This window comes from Protopterus annectens, chromosome 5.part0, assembly GCF_019279795.1.
Source record: "Protopterus annectens isolate FY-2018-M chromosome 5.part0, PAN1.0, whole genome shotgun sequence".
Classification (NCBI taxonomy): Eukaryota; Metazoa; Chordata; order Ceratodontiformes; family Protopteridae; genus Protopterus; species Protopterus annectens.
In genome coordinates this window covers 1,864,102,340-1,864,129,365 of record NC_056735.1, presented here as the reverse complement: position 1 = coordinate 1,864,129,365, position 27,026 = coordinate 1,864,102,340, and the positions used below count along the sequence as shown (strand labels likewise).

General features: G+C 42.3%; 1 protein-coding gene across 1 annotated transcript in view; it reads left to right on the top strand.

The window, feature by feature from the left end:
• The window catches only part of WBP4 (WW domain binding protein 4), a 1,129,068-nt gene that overhangs the window by 373,165 nt on the left and 728,877 nt on the right, over nt 1-27,026 (top strand). The window contains exon 5 of the mRNA XM_044072046.1: nt 13,663-13,866. Within this exon, the coding sequence (XP_043927981.1) occupies nt 13,663-13,866 (204 nt within the window). The remainder of the gene's footprint in view (nt 1-13,662; nt 13,867-27,026) is intronic.

Here is a 27,026-nt window from a genome sequence, read left to right as displayed (position 1 = left end):
TTCAACTAAAGCTAAGTACCCCGTTAGGGAAACTTTTTCTTGCTCCTAACCGATGTCAGTAAAAGTTAATAAGGCATTACTTGTGGAAAGCAAATACCTCACAAAGATTTTCATTCATACTATATTCCTTGACTAGTCCCTGACCAAGACGTACCTTGCTGTTGGTTTTGTGCCTTATTTAATCAATGCACTATCCGTCGTCAATATATATTTGCCTCTAAATGTTGTGGTTCTCGGTTCAGTTATCCAGAAATGTCATCGGTAAGCCATCCGACTACCAACAATCCGAAAAAGCAGAAAGACAGGCCGCCTAGGTCCAAAACTGCCGACGACGCTTCTCTTAAGCCAGTCGCCAGTTCACCGGTACTCAGTGAGGCGCTTTCGCAGCCCCTGATACCCGCTATTTCTGACAAGCGAACCTCTACTGAGACCCATTCGGAGTCCAGTATGCAGCGAGATGCTTCAACTGTGGAACCTGTGGATGTTTCTACCTTGGATGGGTCCGGAGGCGCTGTGCAGGCACCGGCTTCTGAGGGTGTATTCAGGCCTACGGACTTGCATATTAAACCGATGCCTCCATCTTCTTTAAGGCCTAAACCTCGAACCATGCCTAGAAAACAGCGCCCAGGCCACATGCTCAGGCCTCTGTGCCTAAAAAACAAATGATAAGAATGGCTGAAGACCTTATAACTTTAATCATGGGAAGCCAACCTTCCTCTTCTAAGAGACCTAGGACTGAATTTGTTTATGAATCATCTGACCAGGATTCTGATAATCTGGATGTAGCCTTATCTACTTATGAGGATTCTGATGCAGAGGACTCTATTCCCTCTGCTTCTCCTCCAGAGGATTTCTCTTTTGGTGAAACCTTGCACACTCTAAGGGAGCATTTCCACTGGGAAAGCCAAGATTTCTCTGATTCTAAAAAGAGGCTTAGGGACTTCTTACTCCTGCCTCAACATAGGCCTTTAGCTATACCTCCTGTACTAGACATTGTAGATGATGCCTTTTCGGAATCTAGTTTGGCCCCTGATTCTTTGCCTCCTGCTCCCAGAAAACATGACCGATATTACCGGGTTCCTGATTCTCACAAGTTCTGTTTTAGAAATCCTATTGCAGATCCGGAGACTATTTCACAGGGACCCAAGGGCATTAAGGCTTCTACTGCCAAAAATCCTACCCCTTCTGATAGAAATTCCAGGGCGCTGGATAGATGGGGAAAGAAGGTTTACACTTCTGCAACTTTAGCCATTGGGGCCTTAAACTGTCATTTTCATATTTTAAAGTATCAACAACATATTATTGGATTGCTTAAACAGAAAATGATGTTGATCCCTGGCTGTGCTGAAAATAAGGATTTACAGGATTTGATGCATTCTGCTGAACAGGTTGGAAAACATACTTTGCAATATGGGTTTGATTCTTTAGAGACCTCTTGCAGGGCTCCTGATGTTCATCGTGTTACACTGCTGCAGTCATTGTACTTGGGTTATCCTGCCATCAGGCGGTCCCGTAGTTGGGCCAGAGTTCCAAAGTCTTGGTCCGGCGTCTGTTGCTGTCGCTTCTTCCCTGACGTCAGTGCACCAGGGTTATACAAGATGCATCTAATGCCATTTTCTTCAGTCTTTCTTGCTGCTCGGTGCCTGAAGCAGAAGCAGTTCGCAAATGCCGGTCTGCTGACTCCTGAAATTTTCGAAGTCAAATTTCAGATCCAAAGTCTTCAATAAAGCTAAGTACCCCGTTGGGGAAACATTTTTCTTGCCTCAGACCGATGTCAGAAAAAGTTAATAATTGTATTTCTTGTGGGAAGCAAATACCTCATAAGGACTTCCACTCTTACTGTATTCCATGCCTAGGCCCTGATCACGACGTCACTAGTTGTCGGTTTTGTGCTAGATTTAACAAACGCACTATAAAAAGACATTTTGATTTTGCTTTGCACTACTTTGGCCAAAGGTTCAATTATACTATGCCGCCGGATCAACCGACGACCTCAATACCGAAAAAAACCAAAGACAAGGATAAAGAGAGGCATCCAAGGTCCAAAACCGACGACGAAACCTCTTCTAGGCCAGTCGCCGGTGCGCAGGTTCTCAGTGAGGCACTTTCGCAGCCCCTGACACCATCTACCTCAGAGCCACAGGCCACTTCCGACTCCCACGTGGAGACAACTAGGCCTCTGGAAACTGAAGGTATTGGGCCTATGGAAACTAATCCCTCAGATAGGTCCGGAGCCGCTGAGCAGGCATCGGCTTCTGAGGGTGTTTTCAGATCTTCACAACTTACCATTGAAACGACAGCCAAGACAAAGGTACCATTAAAGACAAAGAAACAAGTACAGCATTCTCCTGGACAGTTCTCCATGCCTAAGAAACAGATGCTTAAAATGTCTGAAGACCTCATTACTCTAATCAGGGGTTCCAATCCCCCTCCTCAGAAAAGGCCTAGGCAGGATACAGACTATGATTCCTCTGATCAGGTTTCCATTTCCTCTGATTCCTGTTCAGACCAGGGATACTCTCTACCCCCCTATGAGGACTCTGATGCTGAAGAATCTATCCCTTCAGCCTCTCCTCCTGAGGATTATTCTTTTGGGGAAACTTTACATACCATGAGGGAGCATTTCCATTGGGAAAGTAAGGATTACTCAGAATCCAAGAAAAGGCTCAGGGATTTCCTATTATTGCCTCAGCACAGGCCCCTGGCTATTCTGCCTGGGCTAGATATTGTGGATGATGTGTTCTCTGAATCCAGCTTATCTCCTGATTCTTTGCCCCCTGCTCCAGCCAAGCCAGATAGGTATTATAGAGTCCCCTGACTCTCACAAGTTTCTTTAGAAAAACCCTTCTGCTGATCCAGAAACTATTTCCCAGGGTCCAAAAGGGGTTAAGGCTTCTATTGCAAAAAATCCAGTACCCTCTGACAGAGATTCCAGAGCTTTGGATAGATGGGGGAAGAAAGTATACACTTCTGCAACTTTAGCAGTAAGAGCTTTAAATTGCCAGTTTCACATGCTTAAGTACCAACAATATTTAATGGCTCAGTTAAAACAGAAAATACTTGCAAGCTCAGAAGCTCCTGATTGTAAAGAAATGCAGGATTTATTGCATGCAGTTGAACAGGTGGGAAAACATACTCTGCAATGTGGTTTTAATTCTTTAGAGGCCTCTTTTAGAGCCGCAGTTACAGGTTCTGTGATTCGAAGACATGCTTGGTTAAAAGAACAGAGTTTTCCTGATCATGTTAAGGCAAAATTATTGGATGGTCCTTTACAACATGATACCTTGTTTGGTGTTAAGGCAGAAGAGGTGTTAAAGAAAATGGAGGATAAAGCTAAATCTATGCAAACAGTCAAGGATTTCTTACAGGTACAGCCACCTCGATTTAGCAGAAATTGGCCAACAAAGAATTGGTCCTTTCCAGTGTCAGACAGGCCACAGAGAGGCAGATACAGATGCTCAAGAGGCAGATCTCAACCCCAAGGCTCAAACAGACAACGACAGTGGGGCACCTCAACCCCAAAAGGAGGTGAGGACAAGCCTCAACCTTACAGGAAACAGTCACAATGACTTTCCCCTTTGTACGCCAGGCACGTCCCTTTTGGAAGCCCCCTTAATGGGAAAACTAGCACTTTTTTCTCAAAACTGGCAAACAATCACCCAAGACAAATGGGTTCTGAATATTGTGTCTCAAGGTTACAGGTTCCACTTTCATACTTTACCAAGGCTAAAAGGAATGCCAGACCTGCCAGAAAGTCAATTGGCAGAGGCGCAAAAACAAATTTGAGCCCTCATGGACATGAGAGCTATTCAAAAAGTACCACAACAGGAACAAGGACAAGGATTTTACTCAAGACTCCTCCTGGTCCCTAGAAAGGATAAGGCCTGGAGGCCCATACTAGACCTTTCAATTCTGAATACTTACCTGGATATTCCAAAATTCAAAATGTTGACAGTACAGCAGCTTCTACCCATGCTGGGCAAGAAGGCTTGGCTTGTTACTCTGGACCTCAGAGGCATACCTGCATGTCCCTATCAGACAGAATTGCAGAAGATACCGCAGATTAAAAGCTGGTACAATGCAATACCAATTCTCTGCACTGCCCTTGGGCTTATCTACTGCGCCCAGGGTCTTCACAAAGTGCCTGGCACCAGTAATTGCATTTTGCAGACAAAAAGGAATTCAAATATATCCATACCTGGACGACTGCCTCATTCAAGCAGAGACAAAGGACATTATTCTACAGCATCTGGCATTTGTAAAAAGGTTGCTAATTTCTCTAGGGTACACAGTAAACGAAAAGAAGTCAAAACTAGTGCCCTCGCAACAGATTTTATTCCTGGGTGCCAGCTTAAATACAACGGCCCAGATGGTTTACCTCACGCCAGACAAACAAGTTCAACTAACTCAATATTTTCAATTACTGGCAAAAAAGTCCCATCTCCCTGCAAGAAAACTTCTGCAGGCACTGGGATTCATGGCATCCTGCATACTACTAATACAATATGCCAGACTGCATATGAGGAAATTACAATGGTACCTAAAAAGTGTTTGGACTCAACACTCACAGTTTACAAGCAGTAATACCAATGATTCCCTGCCTACAACAGGAGTTACGATGGTGGGCACAGGCATGTCACCTAAACAAGGGGTCAGCCTTTTACCCAACCCACAGCCAGTCAAACTCTAACAACAGATGCTTCGGATTATGCCTGGGGAGCACACATGGCAGGAAAATGCATTCAGTGCAAGTGGACCACAGACCAGATGCATCTTCACATCAATCAAAAAGAGATGTTGGCTGTTCAAAATGCCCTAACAGCTTTCAAGGACCTTCTGCATCCAGGACAATTACTACTAAAGACAGACAACACCATGCATACATAAACAAGCAAGGGGGCACTCATTCTTATCCCCTATGCAGGCAAGCCATGACCTTGTGGAACACAGCTCTAACGTATCAAGTTCACCTGCAAGCACTATTCCTGCCAGGAAAGAAAAATACTCTGGCAGACGATCTAAGCAGAAATATCATGGACCCTCACAAATGGAAATTGAATCCACAAATCTTCAGCATGGTAATGCAAAAATGGGGATACCCAGACATAGATCTTTTTGCCTCCCCACTGAATTGCCAACTACAAATATTCTGCACAAGGACTTATCACAAACAAGCATGGAAAGTGGATGCTCTTTTGTTCAGCTGGAAAGACCTAAAAGTTTATGCCTTCCCGCCACTGCCTCTCCTTTCAAAGGTACTCCTAAAAGCCAGACAAGAAAAACCACAGATGATCCTGATTGCTCCAGACTGGCCACGCCAGCACTGGTACCCTGTCTTAAGGAACTTGGCTCAAGGCCCACCATGGATTTTGCCTCAAATTCCACACCTTCTGACTCAACAAAACAATCAGATCCTGCATGGTCAGCTCAAAACCCTAAACCTGGCTGCATGGCAGATACATTAGTCAAACAGAAAACACTTCTCTCTAAAGCTGTTATGGATGTCATTTTGGAGGCCAGGAGGCCTAGCACCAGGAAAGCTTACTCAGAAAAATGGAAGAGATTCTGCGCCTGGAACCAGGCTCAAAGCCTTGACCCTCTTGTTCCAAACATTCCTCAGATTTTACAATACTTAACTGAGATGCTGGACAGAGGCCTATCCTTCTCATCAATTAAGATCCACGCCTCTGCCATTTCAGCACATTACAACACGGATCCTCCTTTTTTCTCTCATCCCTTGCTAAAGCAGTACCTCAGAGGGGCTAAAAACATAAGACCGCCCTGGAGAGCACCAAAACCAACTTGGGACCTCAGTTTCATTTTGGAAAAACTGACGCTACCACTTTTTGAGCCAGCCAATACAGCCGATCTAAAATTTTTATTATGGAAAACAGCTCTGCTCCTGGCAGTAACTTCAGCACGAAGAGTCTCAGAGCTACAGGCATTAGTGGCAGTGGAACCTTTTATAATTTTTCATTAGGACAGGGTTTCTTTAAGGACAAACCCTACCTTTATGCCAAAGGTGATATCTAGTGTGGCTCTTAACCACACCATCCATTTGCCAACTTTTTATCCAAATCCCCAGAATAAAGGGGAGAAACTTCTGCATTCTTTGGACATACACAGGTAGCTACGCTTCTGCTTGTACAAAACAAAACTTTCAGGAAAACTGAGCAGCTGTTTGTAGCATATGCTGCAGGATCACAGGGCAAGGCTATCTCAAAGCAGACTATATCCAAATGGATAGGGCACTGTATTCATTACTGCTACACACAGCATGGAAAATCAGTCCCAAATAACATTAGGCCACATTCCACCAGGGCAACAGCCACTTCAACAGCCTTTTTCAGAGGAGTACCAGCCAAGGAAATTTTGGAGGCTATAACTTGGAGTTCAGTGCACACCTTTACCAAGCATTACCACCTGCCTCTTTACTCTAAATCCAGAGCAGGATTTGCCACTGCAGTTCTGCAGGGCCTCATAGCCAATCCTAACTCTGTATAGACCAGCCACCCAACCTTAGCTTTGGGATTCTACCCAAGTGTAATGACTGCAGCAGTGTAACACGATGAACATAGTACAGTTTTGTACTTACCATAAATGTAGATGTTCGAGTGTTCACACTGCTGCAGTCCAGGTTACCCTCCCTCCATCCCCTCTGAACTAGCTGGACTTATCTATACCTTTCTATCCTATACAACCTTTGTGGTGTATTTGCTTGTAACTGAAGTTATTGTTTTTATTTTATATGTATATTTGTTATTAGCAATATGTATTGATTACCTGCTTGGGGGCACCTGACATCTAGGGCAAGAAAAACTGAAGAAAATAGCTTTGGATGCATCTTGTATACCCCTGGCACACTGACATCAGGGAAGAAGCGACAGCAACCGACGCCGGACCAAGACTTTGGAACTCTGGCCGACTGCGGGACCGCCTGATGGCAGAATAACCCAAGTGTAATGACTGCAGCAGTGTGAACACTCGAACATCTACATTTATGGTAGGTACAAAACTGTACTTTACTGGGTCTGTACTCAGAAGGCATGCTTGGCTTAAGGAGCAGTCTTTGCCTGATCATGTTAAAGCTAAACTGTTGGATGCTCCCTTAAATCAGGATTGTCTGTTTGGCAATAAAGCTGAGTATGTTCTTAAAAAGATGGAAGATAAAGCTAAATCTCTGCAAACTGTTAAAGATTTCTTACAAGTTCAGCCTTCGAGATTTAGTAGGCATTGGCCCTCCAGGAATTGGTCCTTTCCTCCGCCTTCGAGGACTTCTCAATCCAAACCCAGACCCAGCAGAAACCCCAGGTTTCAGTCCCAGGGTATGCACAAGACCTAAGCAGTGGGGTGTTTCTGCTTCCAAATCTGGGAGTGGTAAGGACCCCCCCCCCCCCCATGGAAAACTGTCTCACTGACTTGACTTTAAATCTTCCAAGCACTTCTCAACTTGCTGCCCCTGTAGGGGGAAAGATTGGACTGCAAGTCAAAAACTGGGAACTCATTACCCAGGACAAATGGGTTTTAAATATAGTGTCCCAAGGATACAGATTTCACTTTCACACTTTGCCAACGCCCAATGGTTAGCTAGATCTACCCCCAAATTAATGGGCAGAGGCTCAAAAGCAAATACTCTCTCTTTTAAACATAAAGGCTATTCAGACTGTACCAGAAGAGGAAAAAGGACAAGGTTTCTACTCCAGACTTTTCCTGGTACCCAGAAAAGACAATTTATGGCGTCCTATCCTGGACCGGTCTACTTTTTGGTGGTTCCAAAATTCAAGATGCTAACTCTTCACCAGTTGCTTCCCATGCTAGGAAAAGATGCCTGGATGGCAACACTCTACTTAAAGGAAGCATACCTGCACATCCCAATCAGAATCTTGCAGAAGATACCTACGCTTCAAAGCAGACTTAGGTTCATAGGTTCATAGGTTTATACTAGGCTATCTGCCCTAAGGCATTTATAAGCCTAGCCCAAATTTTTGTGGCTTACACCACCCCTTATATGAAAAAATACTGTGTCCATTAGTTTGTTGTGCCTCTGTCCAGCAGTGACACAGATATGATTCCTGGGGTAAACCTACGATCTCCCATCCACAGGTCTAGATTTCTCTTGAACAGAGTCAGCGAGGTGCTCTGCCTCACATGGACCGGGATTTTATTCCACAGCATAGGGAGTCTCTGAGTGATAAATCTATCCCTCCAGCACGTCCTATTTATAGCCGTGCTAAGGTTTAAGTCGCTTGCTCTAGTGGTTTTGGTGGATTTGGATTTTTGAGGTGGAGCATGTCCATTAATTCTGGGTTGGACATGGCCTTGTAAGTCAGGCACATGTCACCTCTGAGCAGACGGTATGCGACTGAATAGAGCTGGAGTTTCTTCAATCTGGCAGCATATGACAGATTTTGGAGTCCCTTTATCCTTTTGGTGAGGAACTTTTGGGGTCTCTCCAATTGCTGCAGATGTCGGGTGAGATACATCCCGAATGGGGCATTGTACTCGATCATTGGTCTGATAAGTGAAGAGTACAGGGGAACAATGACCTCACTAGATCTGGATGTGAATCCCTTCATGATCAGGTGGGCAATGTAGAAGGTCTTTCTAACCACTTTAGCAATGTGAGTGTCAAAAGAAAGGCCACTGTCAGCCTGGGTCCCCAGGTCCCTGATAACCTCTTCTGTGCTTAGTGGATTGCCACCTATATGGTAGCTTGGGGTTACCTTGTTTTTCCCGAAGGGTATGACTATACATTTTTTGGCGTTTAACTTCAGGCCATGGCTCTGGTACCAGCTATCTGTTTCCATGAGTCCCTTCTGAAGGATATCCGTGTCTGATGCACTTTCCACTATGGCGGCCAGTTTGCAGTCGTCTGCAAACTTTGTCAGCCAAAGTCCTCCCATGTTGGCCTGTACTTCTGAGAAGTAGATGCCAAACAATAGGGGGCCAAGGACCGAGCCCTGTGGGACACCACTTGTGACCGGCTTGGAGTCTGACACAGCGCCAGCAACTCTAACCCTGTGGGTTCTGTCCTTAAGCCAGTTTGCAACCCATCTTGTGACATATGGGTTTACATTTAAGCTGGTAAGTTTTTCTACAATACCCGAGTGGGGTATTGTGTCGAAAGCCTTGCAAGGTCAAGGTAGGCTGTATGGACTGCCTTTCCCTCATCAATGGCCTTGGTGACTGTTTCGAAGAAGTTGACCAAGTTCAAAAGGCATGATCTTCCCTTGACAAAGCCAAACTGGGTCGGGTCCAATGTCTGCAAGTCCCCTATATCTTTGTTTATGAGCTCCATTATGATCCTCTCCATAGCTTTGCAGACTAGACTTATTAAGCTTATGGGGCGGTAATTACCAGGGTCCGTAGAGGCACCGCCTTTGTGGAGTGGGACCACAGTTGCCGTACGCCACTCCTTGGGCACGTATCCTGTGGTAAGGCTGAGATTAAACAGCTGCCTTATGTGCGGGTTTAATTCCTCATTTAGCACTTCAATCACTACCAGTTCTCTGCACTGCCCTTTGGCTTATCTACTGCGCCCAGGGTATTCACAAAGTGCCTAGCCTCAGTAATTGCATTTTTCAGGCAAAAAAATATTCAAATATACCCATACCTGGACGATTGTCTAATTCAGGCAGAAAACTAGGACATACTTTTGAATCATCTGACTTTTGTACAAGAGTGTTAACTTGTCTGGGGTACACTATAAATGAAAAGAAATCACACCTGGTACCCTGTCCACAAATTATATTCCTGGGAGCAAGCTTGAATACAACTTCCCAGATGGCTTTCTTCACGCCAGAGAAACAAATTCATTTGACAACCTACTTCAAACTAGTGGCCATGAAAACCCTGTTATCTGCAAGGCAAATATTGCAAGCCTTGGGGTTCATGGCCTCCTGCATTCTTCTAATTCCATATGCAAGACTGCATATGAGGAAACTACAATGGTACCTAAAAAGCCTATGGTGTCAATATTCTCAGGGTCTAGAAACAGTGATTCCTATAATACCTTGCCTACACCTGGAATTCCTTTGGTGGGCAGAGGCGTGCCACCTCAACAAGCTATTACCATTCACAACACCCCCTGCCACCCAAACCCTAACAACAGATGCATCAGATTTTGCATGGGGGGGCTCATTTGTCAGGGAAGTGCATTCAGAGCAAATGGAACCCAAGTCAAATGCACCTGCATATCAATCAAAAAGAAATGTTAGCTGTACAGAATGCTCTGACAGCCTTCAAGGACCACATTCTTCCAGGACAATTAATGATAAAGACAGACAGCACCACTGTTATGTGGTACATAAGCAGGGGGGTACACATTCTTACCCCCTCTGCAGACTGGTCATGGCATTGTGGATCTACAAGCTCAATTCCTGCCAGGAAAACTAAATATGCTGGCAGACGAACTAAGCACTAAGAACTTGTTAATCAGGCCGACTGAGGGCTACTGCAAGCAGATAACCCAAAAGTGATGACTTTAACAGTGAATACACTCGAACATCTACATTTATGGTAAGTGTACACAACTGTACTTTATTGAGACAGCATGGGGGCTGTGTTCTAAAGGGCATTGATGCAAGCCCTTCTTCATCCTGGGTAGTCTCCTGTTCCAAAATCCTTACAGACCTGGTGTATCAGAGGGCTTGGAGAGAGCCCAACGTGATGGAACCAGTCCCCAAGCAACCCGATCATATTTTGGCTCTGCTAAGCATGCACCCCATTGAAGTAAAGGTCCAGCTGTGGATGCCATTGTGATTGTGGCGGCCACTAAGAAGGACATTTTGGAGGGGAGTGCCTCGGTCCATCCTCCCACCAGGGATTCTGGGACCCTGGATTGTTTGAGAAAGGGCACCCATGCTTCAGCCATCTTCACCTTCAGTGAGACCTTGTAACTGAAGTGTCGAAGGTTGTCAAGACTCAGCAGCTTCCTGAGGCTCAGAAGGCACTCGAGGCTTGACTGTCTAAAATGCAGTCCATATCTAATAGAGACTGCTGTCAAACGTGACTGATGAGACATCCTGCACAGCAGGCACCGGCATTGATACGCGTCATTATGCCTGGATACGTTTATATAACTTTGCTAACTGCTGTAAAGCATCCTTTGTTAATGCACCCTTCGGTTCTTCCCTCTTCCTCCCAAAGGTCAAGTGCAGTCTTACTAGGAGCAAACAGTACAGAAAGATGCTGTCTGCCATCGGAGATCATTTCTTGACTCCCTCAGAGGTCTTTATCCAGGAACCAGAAAGGTGGAAGCCCCTCTTCCTTTTTAAAGTGCAGCAACCTTTCTAGAAGGCCCCTAGTGAAGATTTCTTCTGTGGTAAGGTGGTGAGCAACTATAGAGAACACTGCCAATAAGGCAAGGGTAGTTTGGAGAACCAAGGCTTCCGCAGGGCTTTCTTTTTGGGGCCCTTCCAGCACACCCTCAAGGGGATGTGGGTCATCCTCCAACATGGGGGGTGCTGGGAGGCTTGCCCCCCTGCAAAAGAAAGGTTTACTCAGAGTTTCACTGAAAGTGCTTTTGGTGAAATATTTGCGTTTTTGCTTTTAGTGAAAGTGGTGTCAAGTCTATCAACATATTTCCAAAAAAAAAAAAGAAATTTAAACCACACATTGAGACTAGGACTCCTCAGAGTAAGGGTTATATAAAAACATATCACCAGGAAACTGGAAAGCACTACAAGGACTGGTAAAGCAAACCATGAACAAAGATTAGCTTCTGAAGTGAAGGTTAACTACATATTCTTTTTCGGCTGTCTTAGAAAAATAATAAATAATATTGTGCTCAACATTTCCTTACTGGGTTCCCCACATTCCAAATGAAGTGACATAGCAGCTGTGTTATCTAACACGTTTGCTGCAGACGTCACCCATGAAACACCTGTTTCAGCATCCTTCATCCCAAAGTTACTTCCATCCAACCCCCCCATTATCACAAAAGAACATGTTCTTAATGTTATCAAAAAACAAAAATCCATCCTTTTTGGGTCTTGACAGCATACCTGGGTATCTGCTAAACACTGTCAAACAGGCCATTCCCAAACCTTTCTGTATATTGTTTAAACTAAGGCTAATCACAGGCTGTGTTCTTGAATCCTGTGGCACTGCAGTGGTTATGCCCCATCCATAAGTATTGGCCCTACCATAGATAGAAATTGTAAGCCATTCAGCCTTAGGAGTCTGTTCATGTCATAACTGATCTAATTAATCATGATACTAATCTCATTATGCTTGACCTACAACAACTTGGCTTTGTCTAAGAGTGGTCATACCTGCTGAACCATGTTCATTTCTTTGAGAGGGTAACACAAGCTGTCAACAGATGTCATACTGTTCATAACAGCTTCTCATCCTGGCCAAAACATTTAGTACCATGCTGGAATTGCAAGGAATCTGACATTCTTAGACACAGTTTTTTTATTTGGCAAGATGGATAGCCATCCACTTTGTTCATGTCGCAGGTCTCTCTTTAAATAGTGCTACTATAACCAGTGGAGTCCCCTAAGGGTTCGTACTGGGTTCCCACTAAACCTTCATCAGCAGATAAGCAGAAGATGATGGAGAGAGAGGTTCATCACCAAGCCCTTCCCCCTTATCTGGAGTAAACCTCCTTGCAGGTTAAACAATGTGATTCAGTATTATCCATTTTACTAAACCTAGACAACTGGATAGGTACTCTCAGGTTTACACTAGAACTAACTGACCTTTCCAACCTTAAGAAAGGTCTGTGGGTTGTTACTGTCTAGGCATACTTGGTCCTTGGACTTGTTGGCCTTGTCTGTGAAATCTGTTGATGACTGGATTTGATTTTTTAGTTGATTAAGTTGGAACACTCAAGTACCGTATGTTCAAGAAAAACTAGGATACTGCCTTTGAGAAATGGGCAGACAACTTAGAAAGTCAATAAGATGCCATTCCGCTTATCCTTGTTAGTACATGATGACTAATTGTATCTTTTTCCTTGCATATAAGAATCTGTGTAATTCTTTTCAGTTTATTTTTTATTCTTATTTTGCACAAGACTGTTTACCATGCTGTGTCACTTATCTACTAAAACGTATGTAGTGTGGGGAAAAAACATGACCTGATCATCTTGGAAGCAAAGAGGAATGTACTGCCTTCTGAGCTGTCAGTACTAATTTATTTTCATAGATCCATTGTGTAACGCTATTAAGTTAGAACAGTAATGTAGCATTTACTATACACTTGCTAGCAATATCATTAGTAACCCACGCCTCCAACAGCAGGTTTGTAATACTGAAGGAATGCTAGATTTCCTAACCAAGAAGAGAAAGTGACTACTATTGGAGTCAAAATCCACCATGCTGTGCGTATGGGTTATTGTAACCCCACAAAATGTACTGTCAGTTCTAAGATCATAGTTCCAGTCGCATTAACATCAGGGAAAACAAGGCAGTTGCCCATGCAGATTGTCTCGCATGTAAAACCACTCACATACAAGTCTACAAAGTACTGAAAGTGACTTTTTCATTTACAATCGGCAAATAAATGTCTGACTTGCATAATCCATTTTGTTGAGCTTTTGGCAACAATGTTGATGGCTATGTGAATATTCCTTAGTGACATTTCTGAGCCTCTGACAAAACAAATAGAGACGGAATGTATCCTGTACTAATGGTTCTTTGTTTTACATTGCAGGTAATTCATTTCAAAGCAAAGTGCAGAAAACACAGGAGGTGAATCCCATCTCTTTGCAAGAAACAGAGGATCAGAATACAGATGGAATGCAGAGGACAGAAGGGTCAGAAGACTATTCATTAAGTCAGTCCACAGGAGCAGGCGCTTGGGTGAAGGGAGTTTCCCCAGAGGGCTATGTCTACTATTACAACACTGTAACAAAAGGTAAAGGAAATGTTCATTTCCAATATAAGGATTTCAGAAAATCCTTTATCAGTTTTTCAGGAGGTCTTCTGAGGGTGCATTATAATAGAGAATTTTTGTTCATTCACATCATCATCCAGTTTTTCAAGTAGTTGCAGTTCCTGCTGCGTAATTGTAATGCCTGCAGTCATACTGCTGCTTTGCCAAGTTGGCACATTTTCTAAATGAAAGCCATCATCGTTTTTTTCTGATTCTTTGAAATCTTCAGTACTTGACAACACCTTCTGTGCTTGGCTTGACCAGTTTTATTGGTTTGTTGTGGTCTTATTCTGCTTAAGTATTGTGAAGATTATTTTTTTCTTAATCAGACAAAATAGTTACATTGATTGTTGATTGATTGCTTGCTTGCTTGTGGTGGTATGTCATCCCTTTATAAGTCTGAAATAGTTCATCTGTAGGTGAACTTCCATTTCATGTTTTATCTTCAGGTTGTCGACACAAATACTTGTAAACAATGTGCTAGATTTAAGAAGACTAGATTTATGAAGACTACTAAGATAAGAAGTCTTGAATCATCAAAAGCATTTATTTTCTTTAGAAAAAGTCACAGAAGTTAAAAATGTAAGAAGCTAAAATGAAGAACATGGAAAGATAAAGAATCTAAGAAGTTTAACAAAAGGTTCATCAGAAATGTTTGAAAACCTAAATAACAAAAAACACTTGAAAGAATGAAAAAGAATATAAAACTTGAAGCACAGGAACAACTTTCTGTATGTGACTGTAATGCAGAGACCCTCTTGAAGGCTTCATCAACAGCAGTAATGCTGATTGTCAAAAAGGGTGAGAAAGAAGCTTAGCCTTAATTTCCTCTTGCTGATGCACACCGTAAGTATGGTCACAGGTCAAACTATGAGGTTTGAGAACATGCCTGTTCCATACTCACATTAATTTTGTTCTGGCAACTGTACAGTTTGACTTTTGATCCTGATTTTGGGTATGACAAATTTATTGCCTTTCATGCTTAACAGAATAAAACAAGTGGTGTGGTCAGAAATTCAAGGATAATAATTAGTGTGGTAGTCAAGAAAAGCTAGCTTTATTTGCATATGTATTTTGTACCTGACAAAACCAGAAAAAGACATTAGTGTTGCTGAACATTTTGAGACAGTTTCAGATCTTTTTGGGATACAAAATTAATGAAGCTAAAATAAAGGCAGTAGCAGTAAATGATGTACCCACACATGAACTGATTCAGGAATACCTATATTTATGGTGACATAATAAAATGAAATATTTATGAATATGGATTAAAAATTATTCTAGTCTGGCTGCTAAGGATATGTGGGAAGATGCTAAACAAAAGATGATAAATAATAAAACTATTATCCAGGATAAAAATAATTATTTCCTACATCTGCAAAACAGACACTAAAACAACCCCACAAAATTATGGGCAGGAATAAATAAACTACTTCACCCCGGCAAACCCTCCACCCCATCGCCAACCTTCACAGGCAAAATCACTGACGTACCTGATTCATTCAACAAATACTTCGTAGAAACCATCTCTAAACTAGTTCAACAATAACCCACTACTACTACTACTACCAATATCCGCAAACCTGCAGTCAGTCCCCAAACTACCTTCCAATTCCATCCCATCCCTACCACTTATGTCGTACAATTACTATCCAAACTTAAACCTACTACCCTAGCAGCGGATGGCATCCCAACAGAATACCTCCAGTTGGCTGCTAATGAACTAGCCTACCCAATCTCCGTTCTACTTAACAGATGTATATCAGAAAGCACCATCCCACCAATCTGGAAAACCTCCTACATCATCCCTATACATAAAGGTGGAATATCCACTGACCTCACCACCTATTGTTTCATTGCCATCCTGTCCCCCACTAGCAAAATTTCTTGAAAAATGTATATATTACCAACTTATGCCATGCCTACTTAATAACCAACTTCTCTCTTCTATCTAGCATGGATTCTGCCCTGCCCACAGTACAACCACAGCCCTTCTTTCCTTTACAAACCTCATCAATCAAAACAGGCACTTGGGTAATCTAACATCTGCCATATTCTTGGACCTGTCAAAAGCCTTCAGTGTGGTCAACCTTCCCAAACTACTCCACTCCCTTACTAATCTTGGCCTTAGTGATCACACACTAGCCTGGTTCCAAAACTGTCTACATGGTAGACAACAGGCAGTCTGATGGGACAACAACCTGTCCTCACTGCTGCCTGTTACCACAGAAGTCCCATAATGGTCCATTCTGGGACCCCTTCTTTTCTCCATCTTCATTAATGATCTCCATAGCATATGCCAAGATGCAACTGTTATAAAATACGCTGATGACTCAACATTAGTCTGTTCAGCCAACAACCCACACTAACTCCTCTCCATTGCCCAAAAATCCTTCCAAATTACAGAAACCTGGTTTCTTAACAAAAACCTATTAATTAATCCCCAAAAGACCAAACTGTTGCTATTTAAACCAAACAAATCCATCTCAATGCCCAACACATTACATATTGCGTCCAGAGATGGGATTATCATCTCTCCAGATACTCATACTAAATTGCTAGGAGTGACCATAGACAACAACCTCAAGTTTGATCTACATATAAATCAAACTATTAAAAACATTAACAAAAAACTGGGCAGTCTTTATAAAAACCATTTCTAACCCAACCTGCTAGAATAACCATAACCCAAACCCACCTCTTCTGCACAATATTCTACTCCACTCCCATCTTCACCAACCTGCCCAAAACTGAAATGGCCAAGCTTAACATCTGATACAATTAAATTGCCAAATTTGCTACTGGTGTCCCCTACCGTGCCCACCACTGTCATTCACTAAATCAACTTAACTGGCTTGAATTCCTAAATCTCCTCTCATTCCATCAGCTTTCTTTCGCCCATAAACTCCTACTACTTCCTGAAATAAATCCAGCACTATCTAATCTACTTAAACTACAAACTAATACCAGACAACTTTGCTCTAGTGCTAAAAGACTAATCAAGGTGAACAAAAGCAATAACACAGCAGGTGACTCCCTCTTCCCTAACTACATCAGTAAATTTGGAACTCATTACCTTCTGCTATTACTTCTGCCAACTCAATGGTTACATTCAAAAAGTTACTAAAAGAACACTTAAAACTCGCATGGCTATCCCCTTGATACCCACCAGATTGACCCATATCATACACACCCTCTGACCCACTCTCGTGCTCCCTTTTACTTCTGTCCCTTCAAGAAGAATCGTGACTCCTGCTTATAGTGCCTCACCTGTGAACACCCACACCAACAGTCCGCAATTATACACATTCCAACTTTAAACCCAACCACATCTCACAAAACTAACCCTAACATCCACTACCACCCCCCCTTTTACTTACATTTGTCTCAAGTCAATGTTATTACTGGAAACCAGTACATTCTAAGTTCTACTTTACTCTAAGTTAAACTATGGAATTTTGTTAAAACTTCCGACTACCCATGTATATTGTACTCTGTAACTTTAAAACTACGGAATCTTGTTAAATCATAGGTTCATAGGTTCATAGATTGGTACTAGGCTAACTGCCCTTGCGAGCCATTTTAAGCCTAGCCAATTATCCCTTGAGACTCAAACCTTGTATCTTGTGTTTGTAAGGCAAACACCTTAACCATCATGTGTTTTCCTATGATTACTTGCTTGCTATGTAGAAATCTCATACTTGTTTGTTCTTAATCTGTGGATCTTTTCTCCCCGGGCCTCCGCTGAAAATGGACATGTATCCAGTCGGACTCTCCCAGTCAACAAATGAAAAATAAATAAAATAAATAAATTATAAAATAATACAAAAACTGAGAAAATGGAAGCTTTGTTATATCGATAGTAAGATACAAGCAGTTGCAATGTTTTTAGTACCTTTAGTGTTATACACAGGTCAGACATATTTTTATCAACCAGTGGAGAAGTTGTGGGTAGCAGTAAATATAGAGCTGAAGGAATTTATCTGTAAGGGGAAGATGACAAGATTCAAGTGGGATAGGTTGATTCTTCCGGTAGAACAGAGCGGATTGGGATTACCCAATTTTAAGGGGTATTTCAGAGCTACACAGTTAAGACTCCTGTACATAGCACAAGCAGAAAACTAATTCAGAGTGGAAAGGGATGATGATGAAATACAGGGGAAGCTCAGGAAACAAGGCGAGACTGGGATTTTGGATGCAGGCCTTTAAGGAAAATAACATAGTCATGCAGAATATTATATCTATAAAATAGCAGAAATTATTCTAAGAACTAAAGCAGTACAGGAATGGAGAAAGGAGATTCTGCTGATAGGGATGACTGCAATTAGGGATACAGACAATAGGCAAGAGGGAGCCGGAATTTATTGGAAAAAACTGGCACAGGAACCAAGGTATTGGGAGCAAATAACTAGGCAAAGATGATAGAATGGGAAGATGTAAAGAATTTGTTTGGCCTGCATGTTAGAGATTGCCTCCCATGTCAGGGACTGATATCAGAGTATAGGCAAAGAGAAAGAAATAGGGGGGTCTTAAACGAAAGGCCAGAACTGTTAGAGTTTTTAATAGACTGTAGAACAGAAGCTGCCATTAAAAAAATGGAACAATTAGTAGAGCATATAAAATATTGCTTGATAACTATAAGAATCAATCAGAGGAAGTTAGAAAGGATTGGGAAGAGAGATTGGATAAGCAATTCACAAAGAAACAATGGGAGGATATATGCATGTCTCCCAAGTATGCAACAAAATCTAGAAGATTTAGGATTTTTGCCTGGAAATGTTTACATCGATATTTTTATACCCCAAGTATACTGCACAGAATTTTTCCTTGGGCAGACAGTAAATGTTGGAGGTGTGAAGGGGAAGAAAGAGATAATTGGAAACATATTTTCTTTGAGTGTGATGAGTTGGCAGACTTTAAGGATTCCCTGTGGGATGCATTGTCGGAGATGCTGGGTGGGCAGATTGGTTTAACAAGAGAGATGATTTTTCTAAGCTATGATACAGAATCAGAATTGCCTAGAGCCTTGTAAGGCCTTGCTGTGGCTAATAATGGTGGCTGCCAAAAAAGCAATTGCTAGAAAATGGAAATTAAAATCTAAACCAGCTTTACTGGAAGTAGTGAATATGGTAACAGAGATAAAACAGCTGGAATTGAGATCTTTAGAAAAGGGTACGAGCAAACTACATAGGAAAAATGGGAATTGTGGGAACAAGTGCATTCAAGGGAGGAATGAGGTCTAAAAGTCGGCAGGACTTAAATGAGCTATGTAATGTTTGAGTGAGAAAGACTTGGGTAGGTTGTAAGTGATGTATAATGTTTGCAGCAGGGAGTGTGTCAGTATGGTTTGCAATGTAAAATGCTTGTGACTAAGATTGTGCCGATGTGGTATGTTTTCATTTATATAAACGAATGATTGTTTATGTAGTAAGTGATGGTTTAATAAAGATGTTTTCTGTTTAAAAGAAGGCAGGAACCGAATAATTTATCTAATATTGCTTAGGTTATATGATATATACTAATATATGTGAAGTATAATGTTTTTTATATTAGTATAGTTTGATTACTTTTATATGAATGTAAATTTGCCTGTCACAAGTGATAATTCAGTAAAGGTGTTTGAAAAAAAAAAAAGCAAAGTGTGTGGCCACCAGATTAAAAGCCAAGACAGATTCTAGCACTGTGTCTTTTGCTTTGAAGAGGAGCCCAGTTTCAGGCACTTTGAATCAAGCCACTGAAAGATGAAGATGGGGAAAGCGCCTGGCCTACCTAAAGTTTTGCATAGTAGTGGCTAAGAGTACCCAGTATGGAGTCTGGCAGAATGACCCCCCCCCCTTGCCTGATCACAAGCCAGTGTCACAGCATTGTGAAGAATATAGAGGAAAGATAATCTGTTACATTCACCCATCTTCTAGAGATAACTTTGTCCTTGAAAAAGAGCTTCTGTGTCCCCAGCTGCCATTTGTCTTGCAAGTAGTACAGCTCTGCCCCATTTCAATTGGTAACTGAGAGGTCTACAAGTGATGCATCTGCAACTGCCACCCTGGTAGATGCTTCCTATGATATCAGTGCTGTGTGTCCTCTGGAAGTGGCCTGAGGTACCATGTGACTGGTTTGCACTAGTGGAGCAAACTCTGGTGCTCCGCAGGCAAGATACTTGCTCACTGGCAGAACTTGGAAGTGAGAACTTCTCAAGATGTTTCTTTGGTCCTCAGCACATCTAAAGGAAGGCTAGACACTGAAGAAGATTTTTCCAAAATTTCTTTTTCCTTACAAGGTTTAATAGGCAAGCAGAAAATATTGGACATTGCACATTGTTTTTATTTTATGGGCTCTCCTGTGGTATAGAAGCATACTAATAGGGCACATGGATTAGTAGCAGTGACAGACCTTGCACAAACCTTTCTGTTGTCTTCATGTCACCTGTGATAGCCGCACTCATTAGCTGTGGATAGGCTCTCTTTTGACCTTCGGAGCTTGCCCATCACCTGCTTGGCTGTACTTGTCCAGTGAGTTTTGGTTTACCCATTACTTCGTCTTGGAGTTAGAGCTGGAGAAAATGCTCCCTCACTCTCTGCATCTTGGAAAGAAAGCATGAACAAACATGAGGCTGTTGCTATCAAGACAGATATGAATACTAGATCTTTCATCTAACTGCTGCTGCTCCTGTGTGGGCTGTCCTTTGCACAAATTATAAAGTTGATGAAATCCTCCTTAAATACTCCATTATCTTGTCAGTGTTTGTCATTATCTGAGAAAGAAGGACAAGGAGATGAGTCATTCACCTAGTGGAACCTGTGTTCAAGTAAATCATTTTTGAAGTGTGGAAACAACTGAAAAATACACCCTTTTTTGTCAGGAATGTGGATGCCCCCATAAGCTTCCTGAAGAGTGTAATTAAATATTTTCTTAGAGTCTCAGAGTTTACTCCATCATGATCTCTGCAATCCAGCAGAGTTCTGAGGGGCCACAATACTTTACTGACTCATAACTTCTAAAGCGGTGGAACATGTTGGCAAAAGAATCTTCTATGAAGCTTTGAGTTTTGCATATTCTATCTTTTTTATGTCCAGATTCCAATCTTTCCTGTTGGTCAGGCAGTAGAAAAGCTTTCAGCCATTCTAGGGTCAAGGAAGAGCTAATTAAAGACTTGCCATAACTTCTACATTTGGATTTCTTGCATCCCCCTGTAAGTTTGGTTGTGCTACAGCTATGGCTGAAGCAGCAGAAATGCTCCTGCAGATGATGGCATAAGAGTCTGTTCTCCTTTAAGCTTAAATTCCAGTTGGTCATCCTTGATGCCACTTACTTTGGGTGGGGAAGCCCTTTTGGCAGTCCTATGGCTTGGTATGTAATCTGAAGAAAAAGAAACAGGCTTTGCTCAAAGTACTAGGACTTTATTATTCTGTATATTTGACTGCTTTTTCTAGGTCAGCACAATTTATCTGGGTGTGGAAACCTTTTTTGTAGAAATAGAAAATCCCTCAAGTTTCTGTCAGTTCCCCATTTCCACACCTGTTCTAGGCAAGTCACCTAGCAACATGAGCGTACACATCTCAGCTGTCAGTCTTCATTGCCAGCTAGGACTGTCAGAAGGGCTGCTCTTCTCAGTCACATTGCTTGGAATGTAGTCACACACAACACATGATTTCTTAACACTTATGGACAGCCACACCTTATATTTTCCCTCCCCTATAAAAGGTATCTGTTCAGAGAACAAGACAGGAGAATATGACATTTGTCACAGCTCTTGAGCTGTCCAACCTACTATTCTGTGGGGAGAGCTATAAAGACCCATCCTTTTTTAAAAAAAAAATGAGGCAAGGAGTTTTACTTTACCTTATCTTATGTGTGAAATAAATGGAAGACTCCCTTTATTTGTTTATGCATTTGTGTATTTGTTTTATTAATCAGTTTTCTACTTTTGTTTATTTATTTACTTGAATATTTCAGTTTAACTGGATAAATGAGCTGGTCAGAAGACCATTTTCAGTCTTGACCCAGGCAAAGAGTCAGTAATGTTTGCGTACATGTGTTGCATATAATGAACAGAGATATCAAAACAAAGTGGCAGTTGAAAATGTAGTCTCACATTGAAACATTTCAGAGATTAAATGATTAAATATTGAATTTGGATATAATATATACAGCAAAAAACAGAAGCTAGTTTATGCACGAAGGAGTCAGACTTGGAGAGTGTCAGTTTCTAAGAGTGTGATGCTGTGCATCTAAAAATTTAAACAGATAGTACATCAACTTACATATCCGGTATGTCAGTATCTGGGATGTTTATTTCACTTGAAGTAATGAGTCTGCTACCACATAGTGCTTTGATGGTGTTCCTGGACATAGATACCTTCTAGCACACCAGTATCTGAAGCTCATAGGTTCATAGGATTAGGCTACCAGTCTGCATGTTAGGTAGGTAGCTAAGGATGGGGGGTGGGGGTTAGGATAATACTTTTCTTATGGAATGCTACTGTCCATAAGGGACATGGGGTCCAGACAAGGGGGTAAATTTCTCATCCAGTTATCAAGGTTTCATTTGAATAGAGTCAGAGATAAACTCTGTTTTACATGTATGGTGAGCCTATTCCATAGTGTGGGAATCCTTTTGGAAGCATATGTGTCTCTCCAGCTTGTTCTGATTATGTCACAAGTGTAGTTCATCCCTGGATCTAATGTTTTTGGTGCTGTTTGTTTTTAACATGTACAACAGATCCATCAGGGCTGGGTGTGAGGAAGCACTGTAAGCCAAGCAAAGATCCCCTCTCAACAGCCTGTAGGAGACTGAATACACTGGCAGAGTCTTTAGGTGATCAGTGTAGGACAAGGTATTTATTATCTGAACTATCCTGGTAAGACACCTTTGTGGGGGTTCCAGCTGTTGCAAGTGTCTGGTTAGACACATGCCAAAGAGACATTGCATTCAATGATAGGTCTGATAATGGCCAAATAAGAGTGGTACTGTAACTTCCTTGGACTTGGATGCCATATCCTTATCTACAAGCTGGGAGACATAGAATGATTTTCTTATTATTTTAGCTACATGTTGGTCAAAGGCCAGATTGCTATCTACATATGTTTCCAGATCTTTTACTACTGGACTAGTGTTTTATTGATGGAATAAATTAACTTGGGTTGACAGTTTCCGGAAGGGCATTATAATGCATTTCTTGGCATTGAGTTGTAGGCTGTGGCTTTGGCACCCATCATTTCTCTGTGTTAAACTCACTTACATGATGTTTGTGTCTTAGGGGGAATGTATAATAGCTCACAATTTACAGTCTTCTGTGATCTTTCTGAGCCAGAGGCCTTTAACATTAGCCTTGACTTCCTAGAAGTAGATGCCAAACAGAAGCGGGCCCAGCACGCAGTCCTGAGGTACTCCACTGGTGACCGGTCTCTTAGTGGAGGTGGTCTCACTGGTCCTGACTTCTTGGGTCCTGTCTGTGAGTCAGACGGCAATCCATTGAGTTATATAAGGATTTGCACTTAGCTCAGAGAGCCAGTTAATGTCTAAATGGGGTATTGTAGCAAATGCTTTAGCCAGGTCAGGGTAAGCAGTATGCACTGTTTTACCCTTGCCCCACTGCCTTGATGACTCTCTCAAGGAAGTATACCAGATTAGGTAGGCGTGAACTTCCCTTAAAAGCCAAACTGGGATACGTCCAGAGTCTGTAATGTCCTTGTTTATCATTTCCATTATAATTCGTTCCATGGCTTTGCATACTAGGATTGGTAGACTGGTGGGTCCGTAGTTCCCTGGGTCAGTTGATGGGCTGCCCTTGTGGAAGGTAATGATTGTTGTCTATCATTCATTTGGAACGTAGTCTGTTTTAAGTCTGTAGTTGAAGAGTGCTTCAAGTGGTTCCAATAGGTCATTTTAGACTATTCAGGAAGCAACCGGGGATGTTGTCTGGATCCGTAGAGGCAGTGTTCTTGGCTTTAGTAAGAGGTGTCAATACCTAGTCCATGCTGATAGCTGGGGGAAGTATGTTGGAGGGGTCTTTACCTGGTGGTGCTTGTTGGAGGGGGTGAATTTTAAGATGAATGTATCAGCCAATAGATTTGCTGCGTCACCCTGAGCAGTGTAGATGGTGCCGTTCTTTACCAGTTCAGCACACTGTTGTGCATCACATCTAAGGTTCTGGACACAGCTGAGGATGGTCTTCTGATTGTCGTTAGCCTGCAAGGCTATCCTGATATCATGGCTAGGGTCTTGTTGGACTTCATTAGACTTCTTAGTTTCTTGTTTTGTTGTATAAGGGAGCACTTGTCTTTAAGGGAATTGCAGTTCCTGATTTTAACGATGAGTTTTCTTCTTTTATTTTGAGGATCCCACTAGTGGAGATTTGTTTTTAATGTTTATTTTTGGTTTATTTCTGGTAGTTATGGCAGCCTCAGCATTCACATGTTTGTAGAGTGACGCTGAGTAATTCTTCATAGGTAGCTGTGGTCTCAGGGTTGGTGGGGAGCCTTGAATTTTGACAGACTTTCATTTAATAGTATGTAGTTTACCTTTGAATAGTTCCTGTTACTGGTTTAGCTGGATTTTCTGGGTTGATTTTTTACTTCAAATGCTACACCTTTGTGATCCAACTTTAGTAGTGAGGATTTGACACAGGGGGAGGGGAGGTGGGGAAGGTACAATGCTCTCCTATGTTGGTGAGTACCATTTTCAGTACGTTTGTTCCTCTGGTTAGAGCATTTACTGTCTGTTCCAGGCTATTTGTGTTAATATGTTGTAGAAAGAATTGTACATGTGAGTTTGAGACAGTGTACACTTCTAAGTCCATAGAGGGATAGTTAGTCACCCATGAATAAGGTGTTTGGTTGGTTGATGATGGCCTCTAGTAGCTTTAGGTAAGAGTTGTGAGACTCTAGGGGTATAGATGGTGACCTGTAGCTAGCCATGATGTGGTGAGGGGATCTTGTCTATGGTGACTTGCATGTGGCTAAGCGCCATGGTATCTTTAACTCATTTTCCCCAGTGGAGCTTAAGAAGTTAGCAGTGTAACTTCCAGTGGTCAGATCCTAAGCTTTTTTACAGAATCAAATTATTTTCTCATATTTAAAACAAATTATGTTTTTTTTTGTTTCACTTTTGCAGTCCTGACTTGTGGGTGGATTTCCCACAGTGGATGCCCTTGGCCAGCCCGACTACCAGAGAAAAATTTCCCTCCTTCTCCTATAGCTGGCAGAGGCCCTAACCAATGTCGGTACGTTCAGGTATAAGGGGAGTTGGCTGTCACTATGATCTCATTTCTTTCTTGCCTTTGGAGCCCAGAGCAAAGTTCCAGTTAGTGCATTGGTCAGTCTGCACCAGAGAAAGAAGACTTTAGAAAGCTAAGTACCCCGTTGAGGAATCCTTTTTGCATTTTTTGACTTAATGTCAGAGAAAACTAATAATTGTCTCCATTGTGGTAAGCAGATTCCAGACTGAGACTTCAATTCCTTCTGTGTTACTTGCTTGGGCCCAGATTACAATGTTCCAAATTGCCGTTTCTGTGCTCGATTTAATAGTAGAACTGTTAGGCATAGGGCCGACATTTTGGCTAGGCAACTTAGTGAGTTGTCAGGCCATTTGCATCGTATGGCATCCGCTAGTTGATCCAAAGCTGATATTCCTAAGAAGAAAGGGGAGAAGGAAAAATGCCTCAGGCTTAGGACCTTGGATGGATGCCTGCTTGTCATCAACCAGTCCTCCAAGGTTTATCATCACTGAAGAAGGTGAGACTCTTTCGCAGCCCTCTTCTGTGACTGAGGTGGTGGAGCAGGCCCTATTTGAGACCCAGTTGGAATTTGATATGCCTTTGGGACCCTTGATATCTTTTCAAGCCATTTATTGGTTGGTTCTGGGACCACTTTGCAGGTCTTGGCTTCTGACAACTGCACTAAAACCGAAGATGGTCTTTTGTGGCACCAGGACAGTGCAGCTGCCTTTCTCCCATGGGAGCTGGACATCCGTGCTTCTTTGGACAATGCTTTCAGCCTAAATCGAAGGCCACTCTTAAGAAAGCGGCTACTTCCCAGTTCCAGCCTAGGCCTACCAGCTCCCATTCACAGATTTACCTCTTGTGAGATTGTCTGAAGACTTTATTTCTCTAGTTAGATCCAGACAACTCCCCACCTGAATCCTCCACAGGAAAAAGGGACACCCTTCTAGAAGTCCTTTCTGACCTATTTGAGTCAGATGAGGATTCTGACCAGGAGGATTCTATCTTTGAAGAGGGTCCTTCTATTTCCTTTTTTGAAGATTTGAACTCTGAGGAGAACCTGGCTTCTGCTTCCCCTCCTGAGGATATCTCCTTCGGGTAAACACTGCACACTTTGAGGGAACACCTGCAGTGGGAAGCCCACGATTACCCCTCAGTCCAAGAAAAGGATAAGGAAATTTTTAAACCTCCCAGAATGTAAACCCATCATTATACCTCCTGTTTTAGAGGTAGTGGATGACGTTTTTCAGGACTTTTCTTTGAAGCCAGACTCCCTCCCTCCTGATCTTAGAATGCCAGACAGGTTTTATAGGGTTCTGGATTCACACATGCATCTGTTTAAGAATCCTGTAGCTGATCCAGAGGTTGTGACCCCTGGTCTTAAAGGGGCCAAAGCTAGCTCTTCCAAAAACCTCTTGCCCACAGTTAAAGAAAGTAGGGCCCTAGATAGATGTGGTAAAAAGTTTTACAGTTCTGCTGCCCTCTTTGTGAGAGTTGTAAATTGCCAATTCCACATAATTAAATACCAGGAAACTTTACTGGATCAGATGAAGCAGAAACTTGTGACAACAGAGAACAAGAGTTTGTCTAAAGTGTTATTGGATCTTTGCAGTTTGTTCTCCCAGGTAGCAAAACACACTCTGCACTGTGGTTATGATGCTTTGGAAATCTCCAGTAGAGCTGCAAATGCAAGCTCTGACATCAGAAGGCACGCTTGATTGAGGGAGCAGGCCCTCCCAGAGCATGTCAGATCTAACCTCCTGGACAAGGGTTTTCACTTTGGCCCCAAAGCAGAGAGACTACTTAAGAAAATGGAGGACAGGGCAGAATCCATGCAGACTGTTAAGGACTTTCTACAAGTACAGCCCCCACGTTTAAATCGAAACTACCCTTGAAAGCATTGGTCCTTTACTCCCAATGTAA